The sequence below is a fragment of the Coturnix japonica genome, chromosome 9, assembly GCF_054131305.1.
Source record: "Coturnix japonica strain WE chromosome 9, WE-NBRP24, whole genome shotgun sequence".
Lineage (NCBI taxonomy): Eukaryota > Metazoa > Chordata > Aves > Galliformes > Phasianidae > Coturnix > Coturnix japonica.
Window position 1 is genome coordinate 727,185 of NC_140671.1, and position 18,235 is coordinate 745,419.

Here is an 18,235-nt window from a genome sequence, read left to right on the forward strand (position 1 = left end):
GCACTTAACATTTATCTGGCCACTGATGTCTCCTCCAGGACGGATCACAAAGAAAGCCTGAATTTACCTGTCATGCTGAAGTCACCTTTTCCCATACAAAATGGACACAGGGGACTTGTGCCAGCACTGAGATGATGCCTGTGGCACTGCAGTGCTGCTGTGACCCTCTGGCTGCCTCTGCCCCATGGTGGAGGTCTCTGGGGCAGCTCTTGGGTTGACAGCTGTGCTGCGGTGTTTCCCACAGCACTGCCGTATCTTCCTGCTCTAAGAGCCTGCTGTGCTTTTTGCACACAACACAAAATAATGCTGCTCATGGAGGTATCTGAGAGCATAAGAGAATGTGGAATTTGGCTCAGTTAAAGGAATATATTACTGGCATTTGCATTTTTTGTATTTTCTTAGTAAAGAAATCTCTGGCTTAACAAAAGGATGAGCCACCCATTTTGGTCGCTGAGATAAGATTCAAGCCAGTAATCCAAATGCATGTGCAAAAATGTGAACCCAAACTGTATCTGCAAGAGAGATTGTCCTCCCCGTGTGCTGATGTTGCACTTTTCACCTCTAAAGGTACAGAAACTCTGAAAACTGGAAGCACATCAAACTCTATGAACCCATTATAGCAGCCAGCTTCCCATTCCCTTTAATAAGGACTTGATTTTGTTAGCCAGCAGTAGGGTTGTTGGATAGAGAAATGGAATCCCTTTCCCTGGCAGTCCCAACTCACCACCCTCCAGGAACTGCTCCCCCCGCTGCTGAGCCCCATCCCCAGATCTTCCTACACTGTGCATACACTTTTCATGGGTGAGGAAGATTTTGTTGAGTTTTTGGGTAATGGATCCTCTATGCTCACTTGCTCTCTGTTTGGATTGTGGAGGGGCCATTCTGACAAAGCAGTATTCAGTGGTGGTCTCCAGGAAAAGGCATTTCTTGCATTAAAAACAGTAAAAGGCCCAATGTTTTACAGACAGATGTCCATCAACAGCTGGCGCTGGAGTGGGAAGAGAACACCGGATCTTCTCCATCGTCACAGTGCTGGGGCTCTGCGTAGCCACTTGTTTATTTAACAAGCTACATTATTAAACTGGACCTTGGGTTGTGAGTGGAAAAGCCACACAGATGCTTTGATCATTTATAAAGGCCTACTTGAGAGCCTGCACTTCACCGGGGCTGCAAAGAGGAAAAAGGGCAGAGTCTGTATTTCACCAGCTTTCACTTAGCTGGGGCATTGACTCAGCCTGTCTTGACTCAGATGTCTTTGGACTTGAGCATATTTGCAAAATTAACAATATCAGGGATCATACAGTCTGGTCAGCCTGCTGTGCAAGGAGCCCCAACACCCAGCTGTACAGAAGCTGCAGGCAGTGCTCTGGGTGGTGGTGGCCCCTTCCCCAGTCCTGCAAATCATGGTTGCACTCAGCTTTAATTTCTTCTCTGTCCCAATGTTCTCTCCCCATCTGGACTCTGGCTCAGGCTGTACAAAGCCCAGAAGGGTTCATGGGGCTCCCACTGAGCCCTGGACCTCTGCTAGCACATATCTGGGCTCAGCAGCCTTGTGCCACCAAAACGTCAGCCCTCTCCATGCAGCAGCTGCCCCCTAAGTTTATCACAGCAGCTGTTTCCCAGGACAGGACAACGGTTCCAGCTAAGAAGGGAGCACTTTATCCAGCTGAGGCTGGCCGGCAGTTTCAACAGGGAAATGTAGTTATCCTTCTTCAGCATGGCCTTGAAATCTCATCCGTGGCTCTGCATGCCAGCACTGCCTCACCAGGCATGACATGGGCGGCACGGAGACTTGGGGTGAGCAGTCCATGTCCAGCTATGCCCTTATAGTCACGTGCAGAAGGACCACGAAAGGCTGTACTTAAAGCAAGACTTTGTGAATCATACTGAAAATCCACCATTGCCCAGCTTATACCTCTTCTGCCATCACTTCAACTGGATAGCATCAGCCTGGTCATGCCCTGCAGCCCCCCTCGCCCCGCAGATGGGAAGGCACATGGGTACACAGGGGCTCAGAGGCATTTTGTGCCCGGCACACAGCTTGGGCAGGTTTGGCAAGGAGGCACATTTTCAGTAAATGAATCCAGTGCTGACCCAATAGCCCGGCAGAAGGAAATCATTGAGTGAAGAGTAACCAACACTGTGCTCAGCAAGGGAGTAAAACTGAACGTGTTTTCCTGCCTCCACTCGCCTCCAGAGCTGCTTGTCTCTTCTGGCACAGCACAGCACAGCACCTCGCACCAGGCCAGGCAAAGCATTTGTAGATTTGTCAGAGCATGAAACAAGGTGGAAATCACTAAAACCCGGCATTGAAATGAAAAGTGCTCTCAGCACAGGAACCTCAGCAGAACAGGTTCTGCAGAATGCTTTGCGGTGTCTACATACACTGGTTGTTTTAAGGAGACTTTGGATTTAAGTTTTGTTCTGCTTTGTCAAATTTGTTCTCTATCCATGTTTTCAAGAAGTCGAAAAATGTTACGGCACAACTGAGCCACTGGGCTGAAAATGTGATATTCCCAGAGCTGTTCTGGAGCCCTACGTATTTTGGACTCTACTCCTGACAAAAGTAACAAAAACAAAGGCAAGGAACAGATACATCATTTTAACCAGAACCAGTTTAAGATTTTGGATCACAAAAGCACGGTCATGATTTACACTTGACCAATCTGTGTTTCAGTGACACCCCACGTTGTCTGCTGTGTGTTCAATTGGGCTGTAATTTCCACCATCTGCCTCTGCTAAAGAAAGCAAATCAAAAATCAGAAATTCAGCCTCTGAAAATGCAACAAGGCCAAAACATTCAGTGCTGGATACAAAGATGGTCTTCACTTGCTGTGAGAGCAGAGTTAATCCTATTCAGTGCATTGGCTGCTCTGCTGGAAAGGTTTCACTGAACAGTTCGCTTTATTGGATTAATGAAGCTTAATGTTATGCACAAAGAGCCACCAGTAAGCCCCGTTCTTGGGAATTTCCATTATCCAGCAATAAACCTGCGTTGCGCTTTCTCACAGTCCCACATTTCTTCTTTTCACTTTTGCTCTCTGACCCACCCTCAGCATGTTTTGCCTGCAGAGGAGTCATGTAAGCATCCTTGTGCTGGTGGCAGGGACACTGAGAGCACAGCAGTGAGAGCAGTGCTCCAAATACATCTGCAGCTCTGAGCAGGATGGCCCCACAGCAAAGGAACTTCCCAGCAATGAAAGGCTGAGAAGACGTGTGGGACCTTGACACACAGCAGCAGGTTAACGAGTTACCCTTGGAGCTGCCTCACACAGCACGGCCTGCCCTGGAGGAAGGCATGTCAGACAGAGCTGTGAGAAATGCACGCTTCTGGATTAGCATTTCCAGAATCGACTTAACAGCATAAATCCCCCTGAGAGTCACAGAGACTCCAGGTTATATTTCCAGGAGAGTCCAAGCAATCCGGCAGCCTGCATCGCACCCTTCTTTGCTGGGCTTTGTGCTCTGTCTCCATCACTGACCAGCATCTCAGTACTTCTGGGTGATAAACCTGCAGCAAAACTCTGCAAAGAAGCACTTAAGTGCTTTCTCACCTTTGAAAATGGGACTCCACCTCCTGAATCCCACAGGAAATAAGCCAGAACGTGTGACAAACAGAGCCATCACATCTCTGTGGAAATCAGCGCAGCTCCACTAACTTTCAGCAGCTCCACAACCTCCTTCAGCTGTCCCAAGCTGTAAGCAATGTAATCATCATCACTTCTGCTGCAAAGCATGGGATGTCACAGCCAGGCATGTCAGTCTATGTGAGTTTATCACTGCAGGCTCTCTGCACAACATTTCACATTTTCTCTGCTGTATCGAGGCAGCTTCCTGTGCCTATAAGGAACTGCCCTGGGGAGCCCTGTGGTGTCCATCCCCATGTGAGGAGGGTTTGCAGCTTTCCCTGGAGACCGAGCTGCTGATGAGGGAGTTGCTAGGGCTCAGCCTCTGGCAGACTCAGTCCCCTCGGCAGACACCGGCTGCTGCTGAGTCCCTGAAGCATCGAGCGGATTTTCTGCGTGCTGCTCAGCTCACACATAGCAGAGTGATGCCACACAGGGGTGCTAAAACTTCTCGTATAAAACGTCTTCTTGCAAACCCCATTGTTCAGCTGCGGGAACCTGCCCCTGTGTCTGGAGGGCAGATCCAGCAAAGCTGCTCTGGTCCTGCTGCTGCTGGCTGCCCAGGGCTCCCTTACCCCCTTCCTACCAAAGGAAGCCCTGATGCCTCTGGCTGAATGCTGCCGCTGATACTGGAAGCAACACAGGAACCAATGCAAATACTGAGAGGTGCTATCTGGTTGTGAGTTGCATATATAGCATGTTAAATAATTTCACCATAATATGGCTCGGGAAACAATCTTGATGGTTATTGTGTGGGGCTGTACAATTCGTTATCCTACAGCATGAATTCACTTCCCATTCCAGCGCTCCTTGCATCCCACCCAGCACATCCCAGAGGCAGCACATGGCTGTCACCTGGGCATTGTGTCACCCATTCTCCCCAACAGCAGGGACAGGCACCGTGACCGCCCCAGTGCTGGGCTGCAGCCGCAGCCTCCTGGGAGCAGAACCGGCTCCAGAGGCTGCTCAGGAGCTGACCACTGCCTGAGCAGTAATGCGAGCCCCAGCAATGGCTACAATGGTAGACAAACAGTAATAAATAAGCAGCAAAGCACTGTGACTTGACAAGCCCTGGGCATCCCCAGGGATTTGTAATGGGATACGGAGGTTTTCACCTCCTGCTCTCCAGTTCGCATTTCAAATCCAGCCCCGCTCCGTAGTGACCAAAGGTCATTGCCAGGCTCAGTCGCCCGTGCGAAGATGTAAATGGCCTCATTTCTCTAATTCCTTGAGCAAAGCTCGAGGGAGGACCAGCACTGTTTTGTTTTTATGATGCTGGTGGTACAGGGCAAGAGCCAGGCTGTCTGTGCCTTTCTGTCTCATCCCCGTCCCTATCGTGTCTGGCACCTGGTCACCTCCATGGCAGCTGCCAGGCACTGAGCCCAGACCATGATGTGCAGAGGTGCATTGCTCTGAGGTCTGCACCTTGTTTCACTTTTCCTATCTATAAAGTGAACCCAGAGTGTGAATTTTTGTCCATCTTATGGGGCCATACGTGTGATGCCTCTTGATCTTAATGCAGATCCTCAGCCTGTCCCCAGGGTGGGGTCCTTGTCCCTTCAGACCCAATATCACAGCAGGGCAGCATATGGGTCCTTCTAACCAAACCCTGCTTGAAAGGCACAAGCATCTGTGTGACAACAGCTTCTTCCTGTCCCTGAGGGCACTGTGAGGAGCCTGGGACTGGCTGGGCTGCCCCGCAGCCTCCAAGTACTGTCTGCAGCTGGAACCCAAGGAGGAGCACTTATGCCCCCCCTCAAGCCCTGTTCCACCCTTCTGGCAGGGAAGTGGCCACAGCAGGACTCTTGCTGCCCCTGTGCCCTCATGGGAGCGCAGTCCCAGCGCTTACATCTTGTAGCAGCCCTTTGCAGTGGCCCCTCCAGCCCAACACATTTCTCGTTCCATTCCATGTGGCATAGGGTTCATTTTCCCTTTGTGGTGATGGCCAGAGCCGCTCAGGGCTGGCAGAGGGACCTGCATAGGTCTGCAGATTGCTCTGGATTCCCATGCACGGAGGTGTTTTATAAATATCCCCTATTATTATGGTGCTCTATTAATAACCACCTTGGGGAACAATGGGAGCACGCAACAGCTTTGGTCATCCGATACCAACCAGGCAAGGCTCCGTGGGGCCATGGGACATTCCCAGAAAAGCATCTATTTGGGGAAGCACAGCATTTGCACATAGGCCTGCATGGGGCCCTGGAGGACACTGGGCTGTGCTGAGGGCTCCTGGCGATGCGCTGCCCCACAGCCTTGGCCCAAAGAGGGGTGTGGTGGCTCCTATCCTGTTCATATATACCCACAAGCTCATTGTGCTGTGGATATAGTAACAGGGCTCAGCAGAAGAAGAGGAAGAAGATGCGGAGGAGCTGAGCGCTGTTCCTCTGCAAGGGGCGCTGGGGAGTCCCGCTCCCACTGTTACCATCGTTGCTTGGGACCCCGCCAGGTTCACCAGGGAAAATGGCACGGGGCTTTTGTCACATTGTTCCTGATGGCTGGGCACTTCCTGAGCCTTTCCAGCATCGCGGGGATGGGGAGTGAGAGGAAAACGGAACCTTTTTTTTATTTTCCTTCCTTTCGCAAATTCTCTGCGATCACAAAAAGCCATATTGCGGCTAATTGTCCTGCTCCATTCACACGGGCACTTCACAAGGGCACGGGAATTCCTGTGTGAGGGCTGTGGATCCTCTGGTGCCCAGCAGCCACGCAGCAGCTTGTCATGCTCCCACAGCCACCACCTGATCAGCTCCCTGCACTCAGCAGCACAGGTACAGCGTTGGCTTTGTGTCCCACCCCCAAGTGAGTGGAAGCGGAGGCAAGTGCAGAGCCCTTTGGTGGGACAGAGATGGGTAAAAAGAGGGGCAGAGGAGAGGCTGAGCCTAACCTGGATGTTTCCAGGACCGTGACAGGAGTCCAACCCTACACATGGACATGGCGTGGATGCTTCTGCTCATGAGAGCTTGTGTGGTCATTTCGTCATCCTCTCACCATGCTGCAGTTCTCCACTGAGCAAAGACTAGTGACTCCCAGGGCATTTCAGTAGTGTCTGGTCTGGGAACAGCTCTTCTCACACCCTGAGCACTGAGCAAGCAAGGGGACCTGGCTCCGAGCATCTACCACCTCCTAATTCCTCCCCGGTTCAGTTTTCACTTGCTTTCCCTTAGTAAGGACATTCTTTTTCTTTTTACCAACTGCAAAGCTAGGGAAACTTAATACTAGTATTAAGAAAAATACTTTTCAAATTATCCTTTAGTTCCAACAGCTTAATGTCCTTACACATGCTTAGTGTGGAGTTTCAGCCTCATCTGTTTGCAGCAGCAGAGCTCTCCTTGGTTGAGAGCAGCAGGACCTCTTTCATGTTGACCTGCCCATCTCCCAACCACCTGTGTGGAGGAGCGGCCATATAGAGCACTGGGCCTTGGGGGGAGCAGGAACAGCTGGATGTTTTTCTAAGGCTGTACCCAACTGTGCCAGAAAGGAGGTTTCCTTCACCTCTGTGCAGTGGGGACAACTCAGAGCAGGATCTGCTTCCTATGACTTCAGCATGGCCAAAGTCCCATTCTGTGCTTTACATGTACAGCACCGAGCACAGGGAAGGACTGACACATGGCTCGAGCCTGGGTGTCTCACACCGTGGCTGGAAGCTGTGCTGATCTACTGGGTGACCCTTCCTCACACAACTTTAAGTGCAGCAGGTAACACCTCATAGTTGATTCATCTGTATCATTAGTTCTGGGACTAGAGTTAGCTAGAGGAGTTAGCGAGGGGCTGTGAGCTGGCTATGCTGAACTTTATGCAGAGGCCCAGGCTTTCTTGCAGGAAGTCAACCTGCCAGACACAGCAGGGCACCCTTGAGCCTGTGCTGCCTTTCCTGGCTTGCTCAAGGCCAGAGGATGAAGGTGGGAGCACCCAGCCCAGCCCACCCTGCGCTGTGACACCCTGCACAGCCCCAAACCTCAGGGCTGGGGAGGGCTGGTAGGGGCTGACTCAGGAGAAACACCTGGAAAATGCTGACACAAATCAGAGCCAAGGGAGAGTACAGCAGATGTTGTTGGAAGGACAGCAGGGGGAGGTTGGTGCACATGTAGAAAACAGGCCCAGGGAGAGAAGTTGTGTGTCCCTGTGCATTCCCACCAGTGGTGGTCACTAACCTTTCTCCATGTCCACTGCAGAAACGAGTGTCAAATGCAATGAATAGATGGCTAGGGCAAAGCAGGGAAAAGGCATTACCTTGCAGGTGGGTGAGTGGGCTCAGTATTGCAGTGTTGCAGCAGCTCCTAGTGCCATGTTCCCTGCTTGGCATAGCTGGGATGCCATTAGCTCAGCAAACTGCTGAACTCCACCAGCCTTAGCAGCACAGTGGCAGAGGCAGGTGATGCCCACGGGAGGGGTTGCCTGGGAAGGTGCTGCTTCTGCGGCCCGTGGTGGAGTGGGGACTCCAGATTCCCACAAAGTGAACCAACAGGAGCACGGCCACACACATTGTCCCCTCTGGGACAGCTGGGACCACCAGTAGTCTGAAAGGAACCAGCCAGAGTCAGCCTGAAAAATGGCCCCACACAACCTCACTCCTTACACCCCTCCATCCCTGCTACTGCCTGGAGAAATGAAATCTGTCTTCTCAGAAGCATTTGCTGCCCCAGAAAGGGGATTGTTTAGCTAAGATTCACGTTCACACAATGAGACCTTTATGGCTTATAGGCGAAGAAAAGGCACCAGTGGAGTCACGGTCTCTCAGTAAAACAAAGGGTTGTTTTCAAGTTATGGAACCTTCTTCTTACTGCTGTAGGAAAATACTAGAACTTTGGAGAAGAACCAGCAACTTAAGTTTTTGCAAGTGTGACAGCAGAGCCCCGTTCCAGCTTGATGGTGTGCACAGGAGTGCAGTGTGATGCACAGCATGCTTAGTGCTGGGGAAGTGAAGCCTTGGCAGATGGCACAGCCAAGAAGCAGTGCAAGAGGCATCAAGCATTCTGTGAGCTGGGAGAGCTGTGATGGTGATGGTTACTGACCTGGGGCGCTGGGCTGCCCCATCTGCCAGTGCTGGGCCCTGCCTGATGCTGTGTGTGTGGCACAGGGGCAGCACCTGAGCTCCAGCTTCACTTTGACCCCTGGAGGTCTTTGCAGAGTTTCTTGTTGTTCCAGGTTCAGCAGCTGTAGCACAAGCTCCAGGGCTGAACTCAATGTCTCACCCCAATAGATGTGTCCGTCCCACACAACACTTTGGGTTGAGCAGCCCACAGGTGGGCAGCACAGCTGTGCCCTCAGCAACCAGCTCTGCTGCAAAGGCACCTCCTCGGGGCAGGATCCCAGCACTGGGCTCAGCCCTACCGTGAGGTCTCGGCAGCAAACACCCACCTCTCCCTCATCACCACTGGGGTGCTGCTCCCCGCAGAGCACCATGCAGTGCCCGCACATCTGCAGCCTGCACAGCTAGGACGGGATTTGGTGCCCTCCCCAGGGTTTTCTGGGAGAGGAACCACATCACCCCAAAGCAGAGCTGCCCTTCGCCCCCTTCCTCTCCACAAATAAACAAGGAGGTGCTGACAGCTGCCAGGCTTACCCAGAGGCATTTTGGCGGACAATTGAGTCCCTGTGGTGAGGAGCTGGAGCTGGGGGGGCTGCGTGCTCACAGCAGGGCAGCAGTGTGGGGCAGGGCAGTGTGGGGAGAGCTCAGCCGGGGCGCTGGGCACCGTCCTGTGCCAGCTGCCCTAAGGGAGGTGTGGGGCCATAGTGGTTCTAATTGGCCCAATTTGTGTCTCAGAGCCCCACGAGAGGTTGTGCTGCCAACAACAAACAGTGTCATTGGCTTTTGTGTCCCTACTAGGGCTGGGGCACTGTCTTTGTGTTGTAATTCTGAGGGGGGAAAGAAATAACAAAACAACATGTAATTTCGTTGTGTTTTGGAAAGCCGTGAGCCACAGCTGGGAAAGTCACCCAGCACAGAGAGCGCTGGGCTCTGCTTCTCCAGCAGCCCCAGGATGGCACTGCCCTGGGTCAGCTGCAGTGCCCCAGGAAATAACCTTGGGTTTCTGGGCTGGGGATGGGACAAGCACTACAGCCTTGATTTTCTGTCTCCTCCCATCAGAGGTGCCACAGCTATGGGTAATTGTGGCAATCAATCCACTCTGAGGAGATTTTGGTATTTTTAAAGCTGGTTCAGATGCCTGCCTGCTGCTCACCTGAGCAGGGAGAGCTGTGAAAGCCAGCCCAACATTTAGTTTCCTTTTCTTTCCTTTTTTTTCCCCCCCAAAGTAAGTCATATGTAACATCTGGCATTCATCTTTTCTTTCCTTCACAGGCACAGCAGAAACCCTGGTGTGAGTCATGTCCATTTAAATATGGAAGCACATCATAAAACCTAATGGAGAGTCCAAGAGGTGAGCTTTTATGTGGTTAAAACTCATAGAGAGGTCAACATTGTTTGCTTTAAACGCGGGGGGTCACTCTGTGCGTGAAGGTGGTCCTCTAAGCCTCGTGGAAGCCCCATTTGCTGATAGGAGAGCCCAGCTCAGCACCCGCCGTTTTATTGCTCGGCTCCCGACAGAGCTGCGGCTGTGTGGGTAAAGATGTGGGTAAAGGCAGCATCACTGCAGCTCCGTGTGCCCCGCAGGGGGGAAATGTGGGCACTGGGCAGATCCTGCAGCCGTGGCAGCTGCTCACTCGCTGCATCAGGAGTGTCACTGCTGGTGCCACAAGGGCAGGGAAGCTTTGCATTTCCTCCCTGCCTGTAAAACCCTGCACATCTTACAGGACAGGGAAGAGGAGGAGTGTCAGCGTTTTATTTTTCTTTGTTTAACTCTCTGTTTTATTGACTGAAATGATTTTGGGTGACCGCTTAGTTCTGTTTTATTGGCTAGATTATTGTGACTAAACGCATGGTAAAGCAAACCTTCTGGTCTGGGCTGTTGTGAAGATGCTGTTTGATCTCCAGTCTTCAGTGTGAGCCAATGCCAGGCATCTGCATCTTGTCTGAGCTCCAGTGGTCCGCTCCCTGCCCATTTCTGGGGCAGTCTCGTTTCAGTGACTGTTTCAGACACAGACACGAGTGATTCTCAGCCTGGGAAGGCAAGGGCAGGAGCTGTCTTTCCCCTGGCAGAACAGACCAGCTCAAAGCTTCAGGCAGCTCCTTGCTGCTACCCTGCACAGGGATGCTCTTTACTGTAAGCAAACATGACTGCAGCCTGGGTTAGCAAAACTGGTGGGTAAATCTAGGTGGGTAACTGGTGCAGTCAGCTCTGCTGACTTTTGACTGCCGGTGCCCCTTGTTGTCTAACACAAGCACACCAAGTGTCTTGACCATGGTAAGCCCCTTCCTCAGCTTTCTTTTGAATTTTCTGCTCTTTATCCACAAGTTTTCTCAGGCTGGGATGACTGGAGCTCACACACACCTCTGAGAAAGAAGAGGGAGGGGATGGTTCCCACTTGGGACTCACCCTGTCCCTGATCACAGTCCCAGTATTGCGTGGCCACAGGGCTCAACACAGTCAGTGCGAGACAAAGCTGTGAACTGGATCACGGAGCAGCAGTTGGTCCCTGTGCAACCCCCAGGTCAGCACATCCCACCCCTGACATCAAGTTGAGGCCTGATTAGCAGAGCCCTGACACCTCCCTGTGCCCCAGGATCCTGGAGATGCTCTTCACTCCTCCTGCTCCTTTCTTGCAAACCCAGGGGGAAAAAAAGGATGCCCTCCATTCGTGCCAGTCCAGCTCTGTTTCTGCTGCATACGTGTTTGACCATCAGCCACCAGTCTGCTCTCAAGGAGAGTGAAACTGGTCTTCTGCGCTCTGGCTAATCTGTGGTTTCTCCTCTGCTGAAGACATTTCCCAGCACTGGAGAGAAGGTGTGATTTTAGCTAACGTCGCTCTGCCCTGTCTCTCATTGCTTTCTGCCAAGAAACTGTCAGTGTCAGCCAAGCTTCCCGTCTGCTTGTTCTTTGCCATACCATGAAGTCTGGGCTCAGTTTGTAGCTCCTATAACTGCAGGAAAACAAATCCATCCTGCCCTTTCAGCCCAAGGCTGCGCCTGAACTTCCCTTGTTCTGAGTTTGCTCTTCCACGATTCCTTCGCCCCAGATTGCTGCCAAAAGGCAGAGAAAATGGGACCTCGTGCTGACAAACTATCCAGGTTGGTGTCTTGTTTGAACAGTCAGAAATGGCCCTTGTCCAGGCTGGCTCACAGCTTTTCTCCCTGCCAAAGCTCAGAGAAGTGGGAAAGACTGAGCTGAGCAGGGCTGAGATCCCAACTCTCACACGAGGACAGCAGGTAGCAGGGCTGACACCAAACCCCCATGGCTGTAGTATCTCAGCAGAGCATGATGATGGGATTCAGCTTGTTTCCTCAGCCCTGTCCTTCTGTCACTGTCTCCTCTGCTCTTTTATCATTTTCAGGTACAAGGTCTGCTGGTCCTTCTGAAGGGTTTTCATTCAGGTCTGGCAGAGACGCTGCCATATGTTTTTCATTTTGATAACTCCCCTATGGTGTCTGTTATCACCCAAGTCTCTATTAAGATTTATTCCTGTTATTGTAGCAGTCATTTTCCCCAGTACATGTGCATTGTATTTGGAGAGAGTCATAACCACTCTCCACATCCAACAGATGCTGTAGTCAGAGTGACTCCTGCTTCCACTTACCAGACCTTTCTACTAATATGGGATTTCACCAATAACCACAAGTGCTGTTCGCTCCCCAAGATTTCCGCACTGTCATTTCTTGACTGTGTTAGTGGCAAAGCACTGATCAGAGCCCCAGCTCCATGCAAAACAAAGCTGCAGAAAGGTTTTACTTGGCTTTGCTTGCAGCCACTTTTACATTTAAAGTGGTGAGAGGCTCTCATTCCTGATGGCTGCAGGGCTGAGCATGAATGGGGCCTCGGAGTGGGCAACGGACAGTGGGAGGGAGGCTGGCAGCCGGTTTCCCTCACTCGGGGAACTTGATGAGGACACAATGGGGCAGGAGATGGGATCTGCTGGACCTGATGCATGGATTTAAGAAGAGGCCACAGTCAATAACCGAGGGCTGCATGCGGGCAGCTTGGCATCAGGTTGGTGATGCGCTGTGCCTTCCAGCTTCACCCTCTCCATTTGCCCAGCACTACAGAGCACAGCCCTTCCCACCAGTGGACACAGCAAAACAGGAGCTGCCTTGGTGGGTGAGTGAGCCAAGGGGCAGCCATCCCAAGGACAAACCAGCACGGCTTTTGAGACACTGCCTCAGCCTCTCCAGTCCCTTCCTGTGTCCACAGCCCTTGCTGGTTTGTCTCAGAGTTGCTGAGTTAAAATGAGTTGTGGGGCAGGACATTGTGACTGGGTCTGGAAGAGTTTGACTCAATCCCAGTTTCAAAGTAGCGGCACCAACTACATAGCAGGGCTTTTGTCCATCCCACCACAGCTCTGCCTCTTGGCAGGTGGGCACAAACAAAATCCTCCCTCCCTGTGGCCCAGCAGCAATCCAGCTCCACAGCTCTCCGCTCTGCTCCCCACCACAGGCAGCATCACAGCGTGGGTTCCTGAGCAAGGCCGCCTCACCCACAGCATCCTCAAACCCTTCCAATTTGCCCCTCTTTCATCCCATAGCACTTTGGTCAGCTCGTGTGGAAGAAAGGAGCTCCAAATGCTTTCCGGGCCTAATAATATCCATCAAAGCATTTCCAGGGCTGAGGCGAGGATACACAGTGCAGCACGCAGAGCAGGAAATGGGCTTGGGTTTTCCAAAGCTGCCTCTTCCAGCCAGAGCAAACCACAAGATCACGGGAGGACAAGAGTGCTGTGCTCGTGGCTTTGTTTGCCCCAGAAGGAATTGATTTGATGAGAAAGGAAATTGGCTTTCTTTAATCTGTCCTTGTGCAAATTCCGCAGAGGAAGGCGTGAGCCGAGTCGTGCTGGCAAGGAAGAAAGAGCAGCCGCTGCATCGGCAGCTCCTGAAACTGAGCCATCCCCGAGTGCCACTCGGTCTGTGCTGTTGGTGGGGATGGTGCATTTCCCAGGCCTTGGCTCTGAGTGCCCGCAGACCTCAACAGGACGTGTGGCAGAGATGGAGAGCCCTCAGCACAGAGCCAACACCACACAGCGTCCTGCAGCTTCCCATGCACAGTGCCTTGCTCAGACGATGGAGTCTCACTGCTGCCTTCAGCAGGGCCAGGCTCTCTCCTGGGGGAAGAAAATGGCTGTTTTTCTGTCACTTCTGGGAATTCTGACTGCACCCTCGTGTCCATCTCCTGTCTCTGAGCCCAGCAGGACACGCATCAGCTGCCTTGTTGAGAGCAGGTTGGATCTGACCACTATTCCATTGAAATTGTTCTTTGGGAGAACCTGACCCTGGGCTCCCTGTACTGAGCTTGTGTGAGCCACAGCAGATGAAGGAGTTGGGGTGCTGAGCTTTGTGCAGCTCTGTTGTTTCCCAGTGGTTGGGTAATTTGGTAGCATAGCAGTGCCCTAAGCAGGGCTCACATAGTGACTGCAAGGCACATTCCACATGATGCCTGCTGTGGGATGCCAGGTCTTTGCCCAGGATGCTGCCAGCAGGAGTGCAGGGCACATGGGAGGGCAGCCTGGCAGTCCTGAGCACTTCAGCAGCCCTGCAGCAAATCCTTACATCCCCGGGGTGAGAGCAGTGCCGTCAGGAATGCTGCTGTGTACAGGCAAGTGGGCAGAAGTTCCCTTTTCACCCTTCTTCCACTGCAGGACCCCCTCAGAACACTCTGAGAATGAGTGAGGAGCCCCACAGGGGTCAAGGGAAGAACAAATGGAGCAGAGGGCAACCTGCAGGTCATAATATCCCAAAGATGGGTATGAGCACAGGTGAGACTTACTCACCTGAAGAAGGAAGGAGAAAGAGAAAAGGAGAATAGAAAGGAGGAGAGCAAGGTGGCAGAACCCACACTGCATTTTTGAAGTCAGATACGAGCTCCTGGAAGCATCTCAGGTTCATTTTAGGGTCTGGTCTGTGCTCCCTGAGACTGCACTGCCATACTCTGCCCTCAGTGACAGTGCAGAGCCTGGGTGCCTCTCAGCTGGCCGCCTTCCAGAGGGTTCCTCTCCAGCATTGACACAAGAAGAGAAATCTCTGGGTTGGAGTTATTCAGTTCTAATGCTGAGATGGATTTGAAGAAGCAGCTGAGATCAGCTGAAGTATCCATTCCTTATGGTGCTTGGGTCAAGTTCACAATGTGTCCAATTAAACACCCAGCAACACGGAGAAAGGATTTATCCCAGCCCTGCAGGCTGTGCAGCCTCCCGTCAGGACGCTGAGCCCTGCGATTATTGTTTGTGTTAATTTGTTTGTGTTAACATACTGTGTTGTGGCAGTGATTAATATGTAGCATCATCTGCTACTCCGAATCCGCATGAAAACAGATGAGCTCCAGAACAAGCAATGGTGATCTGCTCTCTGCTGTGACAGGGAATGAGGTGGGACAGCAAGGAATAGCAGGGTTTACTATGCTAGCAGAAGGAAAAGCCCTTTCAAGGAAGGGCTTCCAGCAGCTGCAGGCAGGGAGCTCTGGGGACGCCACATCTCCAGCTGGTGGCTGAGCTCCGTGGCACCTCTCCACACGAGGATTTGTGGGACTGCTGCCTCATTTGGGCTGCCGCTATTGAGGCCCTCCTGCTGGGAGGCAAAGCACCGCACAAGCCGCTGCCCGCATCCAAACACTTCAGCCAAAACAAATGTCTGCACAGGATGCTGCTGCGGGGCTGAGCGAATATAAATCTTCGGTGCAACCACAACTGAGTCATTGAGAAATGCCGCCCTTTCCCTTCAGTGAGCTCACTGCAAGTGGGCTCCGCGTGCACTGCTCACCCCACAGGCAGGACGCGGTGAGGAGTGCTGTGCTCGCAGTTTTCCTTTGGCTGCAGTGCAGCAGAGCCGTCCTGCCCTGCAGAGCAGGAGTGGCTCCTGCCGCTCTGCCCCACACTTGCACTGCAGTAAGGAAATATCCTTCAATTGAGCCATTTTTGGCACCTCGATACTGGTGGAGGGATCCTTCCTCCAAACTGAAAGCATCTCCTTTCCCTGTTGCTGCAGCCTCGTTTCCCTGCATGCTCGGGGTGCAGGCAGCCAGCAGGGGCTTCACTCTGCTCTCCAGGCTGGGCACAAACAGGGAAAGTGCCAGGCTGAAGAGCTGGGCACAAATGCACCCACACGTGGGGCAAGGCACGGCAGCACCTCCACAAAGAGCTTTTTGACAGCATTAAAGAGCAGCACCCCGAGGAGCTGGGGGAGCAGGGCAGGAGTTGGGGAAGCCACACAGCCTGCATCCACACAGCACCCAGCAGCGCAGACTTCTCGTTTCATTTCCTTTATGAGCTTCTAAGCTCCACTGGGATACATTTGTATTTCTGTAGGTCTGTGGGCTGCCTGGGCAGCAGGAGCGTGTAGGGCTGCTGATAGGGCTTCAGCAAGGAAAGGGGCTCCTGGGGACCGACGGTGGACTCCGGGCTGAGCTGTCTTCTTGCCAACTGCCGCCGTCCCTCCAAACTTTCTGGGTCCCTCCCCACAACCCGTCTCATCCCACATGTCTTCCAGCCCCTCGCAGGACCACTTTGTCCTTGAGGAATCTGTCACTGTGCCCCCCACTGCCGAGGGATGGATCCTCTCCCCAGAGGCTCATCCCCAGGCACAAGGACAGAGCCGGCGTCCCCCTGTTGCCCCCAGCCCCGGAAGGCAGTCGGTGCTCAGCTCCTTTGAACCGGAGCTCGGGGAAAACGAGAGGGGCAGGGAGCGACCGCTTTAGGGCAGCTCCTGCTGCATCCCCGCCCGACGAGCTGCAGGCGGCTCCTGGGCAGCCCGGCCGGGCAGTTCTGCAACGGCACGGCCCCAATGCGGGCAGCGCAGGGCAGCTCGAGCTGCCGTCAAAAGGGGGGAAGGGGGGACTAATAAATAAATAAAAAATAAATATAGGAAAAAAGAGGGAGAAAGGGAGAAAGAAGGGAAGGAAGGGAAGAAATGCTGAAATGCTGGCGGCTCCGTGCTGGGCTGGGCGGCTGACAGTTTTATTCCTGAGAATTTCCCCGTGCGTGATCTCTGTGTCCGAGAATCCCCATAACGTGTAACGCGGAGCCGAGGGTGGCACAGGGAGCCGAAACCCGCGCGGAGCCCCACGCGAGGACACGGTGCCCCCCCAGCGCCGGCCGCGGGGCAGAGCGGGGCCGTGAGCGCGTCACTGCCCAGCAGCGAGAAGATCGCGGCCGTGTGTGTGTAACAATAATTATTTGTTCTCGAATTCCTCCTTCCTCGGGGCTTTTCTCTCTCTTTTCTTTTCCTTTCGTTTTTTTCTTTTCTTTCTTTTTTTTTTTCTTTGTCACACTTTTTGTTTTGTCTCCATCTGCCCCTTTCCTTTCCTTTCCTTTCCTTTCCTTTCCTTTCCTTTCCTTTCCTTTCCTTTCCTTTCCTTTCCTTTCCTTTCCTTTCCTTTCCTTTCCTTTCCTTTCCTTTCCTTTCCTTTCCTTTCCTTTCCTTTCCTTTCCTTTCCTTTCCTTTCCTTTCCTTTCCTTCTCCTCCTTTCCCTTTCCTCTCCTCTCCTTCCCTTCTCTTCCCTTTTTTCTTTCTTTTCCATATTTCTTTTTTCCTGTTTCTTTTCCATTTTTCTTATCTCTCTCCTCTTTTTTTCCTTTCCTTTCTATTTTCTTTCCCTTCCTTTCTTCCCTCATCTCCCGCAGCCCCCGGCCACAAACGATACCAGCTCAGAGGCCGGCTGGCAGCCCGGTGAGGCGGCGGGGGAGGCCCGTGCAGGAGACTCTCCCCTCCCGGCCTCAGATGCCCGGGCCGCACATCGCGGGGTTTGCACCTGCCGGACCGGGTGGGTGAATCCTGCTGGGCACCGGGCGGTGCGGCCGGGGCCGGGGCGCTGCGGGGCCGTCGGTTCTCGATGCGGCCGCGGCGCAGCGAAACGGGGCAGACGGCTCGGGGCGGCCCGAGGGGAGCAGCGAGCGGCCACAGTCCGAGCTCGGCCGGCACCGGGGAAGGGAGGAGACCGAACCGCCGAGTGCGAACCGCTCCAGGTGCGGCGGGCGGGCGGCGGGGCGGCTTCCCTGCGTTCCACACGCTGTGCTCCTTCTGCCCGTCTGCGCAGCGTCTGTTTTCGGTCCTTTATTTCCTTTATTTCCTTTCTCTTTTTTCCTTTTTCCTTTTCCTTTCCTCTCTCTTTTTCTCTCTTTATTTTTCATTTTCTTCTTTTCTCTTTTCCTTTTTTTCTTTCTTTATCTTTTTCTTTCTTTTTTACTTTTTTCTTTCTCTCTCTCTCTTTTCCTTTCTTCTTTCCTCTCTTTTCATACTTCCCTTCTTCTCCTTCATTTCCTTCCTTCTCCGTTTCTGTTTCTTTATCTCCTTCCAGTTTCCTTCTTCCTTCCCGTCTCTGCCGTTCCCCCGTTCTCTATTTCTGTCCGTCATTCCGTCTCGGTGGGACTCGGTCAGCGACACATTCGATGATTGTATTTGTTGTGTAGATTCGTTAATTTCCGTTCTTATAGTTCAAACGGCAGTTGCAAAATACCGGCCGTAGATGCCGTAATTGAATAATACCGATGGTGGCTGTACGCGTAATAGCAGCGCTCGTCGATAACGGTCTCGAATGAAACGCCGGGAATCCCCGTTTTGTCGAGTCCCG

At 52.7% G+C, this 18,235-nt stretch overlaps 1 protein-coding gene across 2 annotated transcripts in view; it reads left to right on the forward strand.

Annotated features, from left to right (window-relative positions):
• Positions 1-18,235, forward strand: part of TBX1 (T-box transcription factor 1) — a 119,012-nt gene that overhangs the window by 72,788 nt on the left and 27,989 nt on the right. For both annotated transcript variants that reach the window (XM_085555535.1, XM_085555536.1), the window contains exon 3: positions 9,931-10,009. In XM_085555535.1, the coding sequence (XP_085411661.1) occupies positions 9,994-10,009 (16 nt within the window). In that variant the 5' untranslated portion in view covers positions 9,931-9,993. The remainder of the gene's footprint in view (positions 1-9,930; positions 10,010-18,235) is intronic.